At 42.3% G+C, this 11,201-nt stretch overlaps 1 protein-coding gene across 2 annotated transcripts in view; it reads left to right on the forward strand.

Annotated features, from left to right (window-relative positions):
* Positions 1-9,948, forward strand: part of ZMYM4 (zinc finger MYM-type containing 4) — a 132,418-nt gene extending 122,470 nt beyond the window's left edge. For both annotated transcript variants that reach the window (XM_040974189.1, XM_040974190.1), the window contains exons 27-30: positions 586-697; positions 1,990-2,238; positions 6,607-6,736; positions 7,497-9,948. In XM_040974189.1, the coding sequence (XP_040830123.1) occupies positions 586-697; positions 1,990-2,238; positions 6,607-6,736; positions 7,497-7,704 (699 nt within the window). In that variant the 3' untranslated portion in view covers positions 7,705-9,948. The remainder of the gene's footprint in view (positions 1-585; positions 698-1,989; positions 2,239-6,606; positions 6,737-7,496) is intronic.
* Positions 9,949-11,201: the final 1,253 nt, after the last annotated feature.

The following is an 11,201-nucleotide window of genomic DNA, read 5'->3' on the forward strand; positions in this document are numbered from 1 at the left end:
GGCCGTGGACCGTGTGTCTTGCCCAGGCTGATCCCAGATGGCTGTGCTGCAGCGTGGGGCTTGCTCGGCACAGTCGCTGGGTCTCGGGTCCTGTAATTAGATGTGGGCTTTCTGCTGAGCGCTGTGTTGAGAGAGAGCTCCTCATAAACAGAATTTATGTTGGAGTTTTCTTTGGTCACATGAGAATAACTGTTATTTCAGGAAATGATACTTTATAGTAAAACAGAAATCTGGAACCACATCTGCAGTTATTATTATAATGTAGGGGAAAATTTGTTTGAAAGTATGTGTGAGAATATCAATTTCACAAATCGAGTGAGGAATTCTTTTTTAGTCATAATCACTCTGTATCGATATCTTAAAAAGGAAACAAAAAGCCTGTGCAGGCTCAGTGCTAAGGACAGTGTCAGCTGATGTGGAAGGGGCATTTAACTGGAGGTTTTTTATTTTGAAATTAAATACATAGAGGCTTGATATAGTTGATAATATTCTAAGGACAAATGTTAAGGGAAAAACTACAGTAATTTTTAACCTGTATTTTCTTTATATCAACATGTGTATTTCCTGTTTTTTTTTCCCTTGTAGTACCTGTTTGAAAATGGTAGAATAGATAACATTTTTACTGAGCCCTATTCCAGATTTATGATTGAGCTTACCAAACTCTTGAAAATTTGGGAACCTACAATACTTCCTAATGGTAGGATAATTTTATTATTTTGATTGTTTTCATGATATACTTTCTTAAATTGCCTTAGCTTTATAATTATTTTATAAGCTGTTTATTTCATATTTCTGTAGTGTTTTATGATGTGCACTTTTGAGAAAGAAGTCTTTGCTTATTATTTTAGTAAAAGCATAACTTTTGCTATGTACAGTGCATGTTTAGACATGTTTAAAAATCACTTGAACTTATGTGGAAGTCAGTTTTGACCGAGTAGGTGGGTGAAGCCGCGCATTCTCCTTGGTACAATGGCCTTTTCAGCTTTGCCAAGACAGTTAGTGCCTTGCCCTCAGTTGTCTGTGACCGCTTCAGAGTAATCCCCCACCCCCGGTCTCAGGCTGCTCAGCTCTAAGTGAGAGGTCAGTTTTAGCTCACGTGTGTCCTGGCGACCAGGCTGCTAGGTTCCCTGAAGCATCCTGAAAAATATGATGGTTTAATGTGTTTTGTATTCATTTTGAGGCTAGGGGCACAGATTGGGAAAGAACAAAGTTGTGTATGTGTGTGATCACCTAAGAATAGATGGCAGACAGAGCAGCGAAAGGGAAGCCGAGGTGAAGGGGAAGCAGGAAGAAGGGTGATGGCGCTGATGCAGGCGCTCACCTTGGCTCCCCTGTAACCCCCTGATTTGGAAGAACAGGGAACATCACATGTTACAGCAAAGTGAAGATGGGAGGGAAGCCGTCCCCTGCCTGCTGATCTTGGCTAAATAAGACTGATCAGCCATTGGCAAATTGAAGTCCGTGGACCCAATCTAGTTGGTTCTGTATAGTCTGTGCATTAAAATTGGCCTTTTACTTCCAAATAATTGAGGAAGGATTTTTTTTAAAGAATTAATACATTGTGATAGAAAAATTATATAAAATTCAAATTTGTCTGTAAATAAGTTTTCCTGGTATATAGCCACAACTGCTTGTTTCATGTAATGTCTCGGTCTTTTTACATTCTACAAAATCATGGTTATTTAATGGTTATTGCCTGGCAAAACCTGAAGTGTTTCCTCTGAGAGTTTGACAGAGAAAGTTAGCAAACTTCTCATCTTTAACAGCAAGACTTAAAATGGTTCAAGGGCACAAATGCTCACAGTGTCTTCTTAAGTGAAATCTTCTGTCCTTTTCCTGTGGTACTTTTTCTGTTTTTCTACAAAAGAAAGATGGGTAAAGAAAGGCCCAGTCAGTCCTGCCTTTCATAGCTCCCCATCCTAGAATGTGAGGTACTACCTAGCGCTCTTAGCGGGAGCTCACTGCTTTTTCATTCGCCCTTCTGTCCAGGTTACATGTTCTCTCGCATTGAGGAGGAACACTTGTGGGAGTGCAAACAGCTGGGCGCTTACTCACCAATTGTCCTCCTGAACACCCTTCTTTTCTTCAATACCAAATATTTTCAACTAAAGAATGTTACCGAACACTTGAAACTTTCCTTTGCCCATGTGATGCGGCGGACCAGAACTCTGAAGTACAGCACCAAGATGACGTATCTGAGGTTCTTCCCACCACTGCAGAAGCAGGAGACAGAACCAGGTGTGTGGGGGCTGGTGAGATCTCCTCCTGGAGTCTGGTGGCTGCTGAACCGGAGGGCGTGGCAGGACACCTGTGAATTCTGGCTAGGGAAGAAGCCTAGAGCTTTGTCTCAATGTTTAAATGGGGAAGTTAAAACTCACCTCAAGATGAGGAGAGTCCTTTTTTCTGATTTAATTGGGTAGAGTCTCAGTAATCTTCATTTGTAAAACGTCTCAGGGAGTTGAAATCCACAATCTGGATTGAGAATCATTTAATTTACAGACATCAGTTGAATGAGCTCCTCGTGTGGAAAAGCCTGCCTAACTTGTAATGCTGCTTCTGTAACTGAGTATCTCTGTAGCTTACACTGTGAAATCTCAGAGGAATCTAAAAGCTGCCCCACAGGCATACTGCTTTTGAACACAGGAAGCCCTGTATCAGCAGTGACAGTTTGACTAGATTGTTTCTGCTCTTGCATTCCAAAAAACAACTTCTAGCAAACAGTTCTGGTGGTGGTTTTTGTTTGTTTGTTTTATTTTGTTTTGTTTTTTTAATATGAAAGGCAGAATTGCAGACAGAGAATCTTCCAGCTTCAAATGGCCAGAAGAGCTGGGGATGTGCCAGGCCGGGCCAGGCCATATGGGTGACAGGGCCCAGACACTGGGCCATCCTCCACTGATTTCCCAAGTGTGTTATCAGGGAGCTGGGTGGAAAATGGAACAGCCAGGTGATGGTTTAGCTTGGTGTGCCACAATGCCAGCCAACAACTGTTAGTTTTTAATATTTTAAAGGTTAATATTGGGGCCCGGCACCATAGCTAATATCCTCACCTTGAATGTACCAGGATCCCATATGGGCACTGTTCATATCCCAGTGGCCCCACTTCCCATCCAGCTCCCTGCTTGTGGCCTGGGAAAGCAGTGAAGGATGGCCCAAAGCCTTGGGTTCCTGCACCCACATAGGAAACCTAGAAGAAGCTCCGGGTTCCTGCCTTCAGATTGGCACAGCTCTGGCTGATGTGACGGTCACTTAGGGAGTGAATCAACGGATGGAAGATCTTATTCTCTGTCTCTCCTCCTCTCTGTATATCTAACTTTCCAATAAAAAGTAAATTTTGAAAAGTTTAGCATTGGTATTATAGAATGAAAATTTAATTTAAATACTATTTAGTAAATAATAAGATTGCCAAAATCCACATGGTTATTACTTGTAAGTGTAGAATATAGTTGCTAAATGTGAGAAATTAAAATTGCTGAAAGTAAAATTGTAATGTTCAACCTTGTGTAAACTTTATTCTCGGTTGTTCTTTGGAATTAAGGTTATTTTGCTTTTTTACCTATGTCCTATTTTCCTAATTTTGTTTGTTTAATTGCTATTGGAGAGGTCATAGTTCCTTGTTTTCTAAATGATTGTATTTGTAATGGTTTTATTTTTCTGAATGAGTCACTTTATTTTATTTTATTTCGGGCCCGGCGCAGTAGCATAGTGGTTAAAGTCCTCGCCTTGCACATGCCAGGATCCCATGTGGTCACCGGTTCTAATCCCGGCAGCTCTGCTTCCCATCCAGCTCCCTGCTTGTGTCCTGGGAAAGCAGTGGAGGATGGCTCAAGGCCTTGGGATCCTGCACCCGTGTGGGGAGACCTGAGAAAGCTCCTGGCTCCTAGCTTAGGATCGACGCAGCACCAGCCGTTGCGGTCAGTTGGGGAGTGAATGAAATGGAAGAGCTTCCTCTTTGTCTCTCCTCCTCTCTGTATATCCGCCCTTCCAATAAAAATAAATAAACCTTTAAAAAAATAAATATTTTATTTTATTTTAAAAGAGAGTTACACAGAGGGGAAGAGAGAGATCTTTCATCCTGTGGTTTACACCCCTAATGCCACAGTGACCAGGACCAGACTAGATTGAAGCCAAGAACCAAGAAATGTTACGTTACGTTACGTTACTTTACGTTACGTTACGTTACGTTACGTTACGTTACATTACGTTATGTTATTACTGGAAAGGCTGATATACAGAGAGAAAGATCTTCTGTCTGTTGGTTCACTCCCTAAGTAGCCGCAATGGCCAGAGCTGAGCTGATCTAGAACCAGGAGCCAGGAACTTCCTCCAGGTCTCCCACACAGGTGCAGGGTCCCAAGACTTTGAGTCATCCTCTACTCCCTTCCCAGGCCACAAGCAGGGAGCTGGATGGGAAATAGAAGTGCTGGGACATAAACCAGAACCCATATAGGATCCCAGTGCATGCAAAGTGAGGATTTAGCCACTAGGCTATCGTGCCAGCCCACTAGGAATTTCATTCTAGGGTTACACGTGGTACGGGGGTCCAAATATTTGGATCATCCTCTGCTGCTTCCCTAGGCATATTAACAGGAAACTGGATCGGAAGTAGAGCAGCCAGTTACACCAAAGTACCAGCCCCAAGTAGCAGTCTTTATGTTTAGGTAGCCTGCCACGAGAAAGTAGAAGTGAGTGTGTTAAAGTGCCAACTACTGTCGGCAGTGGGAGGGATGTTCCATGATAGTATTACCAGCACCTAGAATAGAAGAAGGAAGCCTTTTCCTTGGGTTCTCAGATCTGCTGTGTATTCTCCTGCAGTCTGAGTTTGGGAAAACCCAAAATCTTCCTCTCCCTGCCTGCAGCCTGGGTGGCTTCCTGCTGAGCACCCTCAGCCCCTGTGAGATGTTTCTCCTGAAAAAGTGTTTGTTTCTTATTAAATGACCAACTCTGCTGAGAATTCTTTTCCCAGCATTTTTCACAGAACTGTGATGGCTAGAAATTAGCAAATGGCCCAGTAGAAATATTTTCAGGTAATACAATACAAGGGCTTTTGATTTATTTATTTATTTTTTTAAAGAGTGAGAGTCCATCCTCTGGTTCACTCCCAGGAACCTGAAGCTTCGTCCCAGTCTCCTTCTTCTTGCAGGGGCTCAAAGACTTGAGCCATCAGGCCAGTGTTGTGGCATAGCTGGTAAAGTTGCAACTTGTAGTGCCAATATTCCATATGGGAGCACATCTGAGACCTCCTGCGCTGATGCACCTGGGAAAGCAGCAGACGATGGCCCGAGTGCTCGGACACCTGCACCCACAGCACACAGGAAACCTGCAACCTCTGGGCTTTACTGCAGCCCAGCTGTGGACTGTTGTAGCCCTGTGGGGAGGAAGGCAGCCAGTGCAAGATCTCTCTCTCTTTCTCTCTCTGTTTTTCAAAATAAATAAATATTTAAAAACAAAAAGAAAAGACTTTGACCCTCTTCTGCTGCTTTTCCCAGGTCATGAAGCAGAGAGGTGGATCAAAAGTGTAGCACCCAGCATCAGAAGCACAGAACTCAGGTTCTTTTTTTTTTTGAAAGGGAAACTTACAGCAAGAAGGAGAGACAGAAAGATCTTCCATCCGTTGGTTCATTCCCCACATGGCTGCAATGGCTAAGCTGAGCTGAACTCATCTGAAGCCAGGAGCTTCTTCTAGGTCTTCCCACGTGGGTGCAGAGGCCCAAGGACCTAGGCCATCCTCTGCTGCTTTCCAAGCCGTAAACAGGGAGCTAGACGGGAAGTGGATCACAAACTGACACCCAGTTGGGACACAAACCAGTGTTGTATGGGGTGTCGGCACTTGTAGGTAGAAGGTTAGTCTGTTGAGCCATGATGCCAGCCCCCCGTCTGTGGCTTCACCCCCACAGCACAAGCTCCACAGACTTCTCTCTTGATCTCATGGGAAGCCCTGATTTCTACTTTAGCTGTGTTGATGTGGCTTAGGAATTCCATGTCTAGTAATGTCTGCTGACAATATAAGGTTCAGCTTAGGCCTTACTAACATCACTCTTTGTCATCGTGCCTCCACTGTGGTGACCAGGAGACTGTAGATTTCACCAAACTGGAGCTTTGTTTAGCTTAACGATAGAAACACAAGATTGAGATTAACATCTGACACCTTCCGAGGAATTTGTGAATGAATGAGTGCATTGGAGGAAGAGGGTCTAAATTCTGGCTATGCAGCAAAGCTCATTTGATATCTCTTACTTGTTTTTTTAAAGAATTATTTGTTTTTATCTGAAATGCATAGTTTACAGAGAGAAATGGAGAGCTGAAGAGAGGTCTTTAATTTACTGGTTCACTCCCCAAATGGCTGCAATGACAAGAGCCTGGCTGATCCCAAGCTGGGAGCCATGGTTGTCTTCTGGGTCTCCCACATGGGTGCAGCATCCTAAGAAATTTGCTTTCCTAGGCCATTAGCACAGCTGGATTAGAAGTGAAGCAGCTGGGACTCAAACTAGTACCCACATGGAATCCTAGCACCACCACGCCAGCCACAGCTCATTCAACTCTCATATGTTGAGAGTTGAAGAATAGTCTTGTCTAATAGAATCTTTGATTATTATTTCCTATGTCAAGATAAACTAACTGTTGGCAAGAGGAAACGCAATGAAGAAGATGAGGTTCCCATGGGAGTGGAGATGGCAGAGAATACGGACAACCCGCTGCGATGCCCAGTGCGACTGTACGAGTTTTACCTGTCAAAGTGGTAAGTTGAACCCCTCCAGACTACATCGAGTGAACCTCAGAAAGCAGTTGGCAAACTTTTGAGTTATAGGAAAGTAACTGGCTTGTGGCTGTAGGTGATTCACACCTAGTTTCATTGCCCCCGTTGCCATATCTGGTTGGATTTTTAACCAGGGAAAAGGTTCCCTAATTTTTTTCCTGAAAATTTTTTCTAAGTAGAATTATTGCTATTTGATCTTTATGTATGTTTCTTGACCTTTACATTTAAGTGACTGTATTATAGTGGTTATATTATTTATCTAGAAAAGAATTGAAATGTTTTAGTAGTCCTCTGTTGAGGAATGTTATGTTCCTACAGTTGTTACATTCACAGTAAACTACTCTTCTCAAAGAAATGCACTGGTTGAATTTTGGCTTTGGTAGTGTATATTGAGGCCCATGGGCTTCTTCCTAGGATCTGTTCCTCCATCACGGTGCCTTTGTACCGTGTTATTGTTGTAACTGTTATTGTTGAGTCAGTGCATGACTTACTTTATAGTAACAATGTGCTTCCAGCCCACACTGGATTTCATGAGTGTGTGAGAAAAGATGTAACATTACCAGTTACTTCTGGAGGAACATGTCTGTAACCCTGTTTATCCCAGTGCATGCCCTGCTTGTCTGTGATGTGAGTTCCCAGTGGATAAAGGCCGGAAGCCGTTATGTTAAAGAATGGCTTGCATTTGCTGTACTTTCTGCTCCCTAATTTCCTTTCTTATTCATTTGTTTTTTGGTGCGGACAGTTCTGAAAGTGTGAAGCAGAGGAATGATGTGTTTTACCTGCAGCCTGAGCGCTCCTGTGTCCCGAATAGCCCCATGTGGTACTCCACATTCCCGATAGACCCTGGGACCCTGGACACCATGTTAACCCGCATCCTCATGGTGCGGGAGGTCCATGAAGAACTTGCCAAAGCCAAATCTGAAGACTCTGATGTTGAATTATCAGATTAAAGTGGAAATGAGGTTCCTATTTTCATACACATTGGTATGCACCAAACTGTGAATAGATCCAGCTGTTGGGGATGATGTGTAAGTCCACATCCTCTGGTCTGGATTTTAAGGTCACAGAAAGCAGGTGGCTCTTGAACCACGGTGTGGATGTACAGATGAAAACTGCAGGAAAGAGTGTGGACTGCGAAGTGTTCTTCGGCAGTGATATAGTGCTTAGACATTTCAGAATGACTAACCAGTTTCTCTGAGTGGTGCATAATCTTATTTTGTTTGGGAATAACAAATCGTGGAATATTTTTAAGGAAAACTTGTATAAAATCCTACCATAGTAACCTTAGTCCTTAGAGTGGTAGCTTTGGAGTGAAACCTTGGCTGCGGTAGACTGCTTTGGTAAGCCCTGTGTCAGAGGGGAGAAATCAGTGCAGAGCTAAGAGTGACATCACGTGAGGACTGGAGGACCCAGGCAAGAAGACCCAATACAAATGCTCAACTTTTTTTTGAAAGTTAATGAAGTGTTCTTGATTTTGATATTCACTGCCAAGCCAACTCTTGTGAAGGATAGAAGCCTCTGGTGCTTTTGCCATGGGCCCCTCACATCAGGGAAAACGACCTTCACTGCTGGTGACATGGTAATATGTCCCTTCCCCTGCTGGGCCTAGCCTTCTCAGCTGGGAGTCTGAATGTGGGGTATTTGAGGTAAAGGGGATGATATTCCACAAGTTAATTATGTGCAAAGAAAATCTGTGGAGCTCATTAGACCCCAAGTGTGCTGCAATGTTTATAGAGACCCCCCCCCAGGAATGCCCACTTGGCTGGGTACAGGCCTTTCTTGCTGCTGTCGCCTCGCCTGAGCTGTGGTACACACAAATGGGAGTTCTCTTTGTTTTCTTTTCCCCCATGGCAGCTTTTCTCCCATTGTTTTTCCTTTCTGTTTCCCAAATGATCCCTCTGATCTTGTCTTTTGCACCATTTTTTGGAGGCCCTCGTCATTTCAGAAGAATAATCTGTCCCCTTCCTCTGGCACACGTGTGGGTGCTTCCACACAGACAGTATTACTGAGCTAGCAGATCACAGCTGGAAAGGCCCTGTGGGCTTGTGTGTGAAGCATCTGGATGATGACTTTGTTGCCCTAAGAAACTTGAACCTAGGGATTCCGAGGCTAGGTTACAGTGACTTTCTTGCGTCTCCATCAGGTCGTTTCACAGCACTGTTCCAGACTCCAGCTGGTTTGATGAGGATTGCAGGTCATAGACACGTATGGCATATCAGTTTGTCACTACTTTCTTCATTCTCAGTTTTCCTCCCCACAGAATTTTTAATCAAAGCTTTGATGGTGTTGGCCAATCACCCAACTTCTTTCAAGTCCTGAGATTTATTTGACCCTATAATAAAGTTGGAAGAGGTTAGAAAGCCTCTTGGAAAGTCTACCCGTGGAAGATTTTTCATTATGTCCCAATTTTTTAAATGGGAGTGGCAGGTTGTTTTTTTAGCAAATGGAAGTCATTGAACTACAATTAAGAATTTTAAGTAGGCCGTTTGACATTGTGTACTTGATGGTTCTGTCCCTCTCTGCCTGTAACAAATGTTACTTTTTGTTACCAAGAACTGTGTGAAAAAAAAAAAATCTACACCAGTTCTGTATGATTAATTCTGTGTTTGTCATTTCTGACTGGAAAACTTCTTACTTCTAGACCTTGTTTGATACAAAGGAAAAACAGTTCAATTGTCTTATAAGTCTGCCAGTAAAGTATCCAGAAACATCAGCGGTAATAGTTCCCACTATGAATTTTACAATTTGTATAAACACTAACATTTCCCCTTTTCTGTAGTTGTATGAAAAACAAATATTGTTAGCCTACTAGATAAATTGTTATAAAATACCATAAAGGGAAAAAAATGTGTATTTTAACTGAGAGCAGCCAATACCCAGGTAACTGACTGTATCAGCATTTCAATTGCATGAAGTCCACACAATTGCTCAGAACCCTAAATTAATTTATGAGAGAAGATATTATTGGTCATTCTTCATAAGTGTAGCTGTTGATGTTGTGTCCCATTATTTGCATTTTTATTTTGTTAAAATTGTGTGAAATTGCATTTTTTTTTCCTAGGGGGAGAAAAAAATCAAACACAAAGAGAAACATCTAAATCACCTTTATTGTTCTTTTTTGGTTTTCAGTAGCTTTGGATTTTCCCCTTGCAGAAACCAACAAAAATATTCCCTTAGAATAAAATAGTATATTTGTATTTGATGGGTGAGTTTTTTTTTCTTTATGTGTTGGAAGAATTTTAAATGTGATTTTTTTTTCTGTTTATTTTGGTTTGCTTCAATAGAATGAAAAATTACAGAGAGAGCAATTTTCAGAAAAGAAATGATATCACGGCTAAGTCTTTCAGTTGCTTCCTTTTTTCCAATGAAAGACTTGTTCCCATTTTTGGTTAATTTGCTATTTTTTATGTACTAATTCATATGTTTTTATTCAACTTTATTCATATCATTCTTAATGGTACATCTACATTATACATAATTAACCTGGAAAAAACCTTCACCCCGAGCCCTGGTGACAGGAGAGCGGGCCCACAGGCTGTGGCGCCTCTGTGCCTGCACACGGCACTTTGAAATGTCAGCTGCTTCTAATTAAGCATAAACTTTAGCGTGTCCTAAACCACTTCAGTAAGTATTCTTTCCCATACTACATTCTGAATTTGCTGCAAGTTCAGCACTTTGGATACTATATGATAAAGTCTGCATATTTGAGTGGAATATTTAGAATGATTATAATAAAAGTAATTAAGTTCTTCATTCATATGCTTACATACATGTTGGGAGTGCTCAACATCCCAAAAACATAGATGAATGACTTCACTGTAGATACAGAAAAAGCATGTGTTGGTATTTGAGTTTATTTTTTAATTGAAAGAAAACCTTAATCTTTGAGGCTTTTTTCCCCCTGGGTAGTAGCTACACATTGTTAATTTAGGAAACATTATCCATTTCTCTGCTTTTTTTTTACGACTTATTTTTTAATGAGATCTGGAGGTTTCATGGTTATCTTTTTAAATTTGTGTATTAATTTTTACTGGAAAGGCCTATTTACAGAGGGGAGAGACAGAAAGTTCTTCCATCCACTGGTTCACTCCCCAAATGGTCACAGTGGCTGGATCCAAATCCAGAAGCCAAGAGCATCTTCTGGATCTCCACATGGATGCAGGGTCCCAAGACTTTGGGCTGTACTCTGCTGCCTTCCCGGCCCACAGAGGGGGAGCTGGATGTGAAGTGAAGCAGCCAGAACACAACTGGCACTCATATGTGATGCGCACACGTGAAGGTGAAGGATTAACCAGCTGAGCCATCAGTCCTGGCCCTACTTCTTCACTCCTGAGCAAACTCCCCTCCTCTGGGAGCTGTAGTAAGGCAGCAGCTTCTGTGGTAAGAGACTGGCCCTCATGCTGCCTGGCACTAGGAGGGACCATGGGTGGCATTGAGTTTTCCTCTG

The sequence above is a fragment of the Ochotona curzoniae genome, unplaced genomic scaffold, assembly GCF_017591425.1.
Source record: "Ochotona curzoniae isolate NIBS_2020 unplaced genomic scaffold, NIBS_Ocur_1.0 contig_2404, whole genome shotgun sequence".
Lineage (NCBI taxonomy): Eukaryota > Metazoa > Chordata > Mammalia > Lagomorpha > Ochotonidae > Ochotona > Ochotona curzoniae.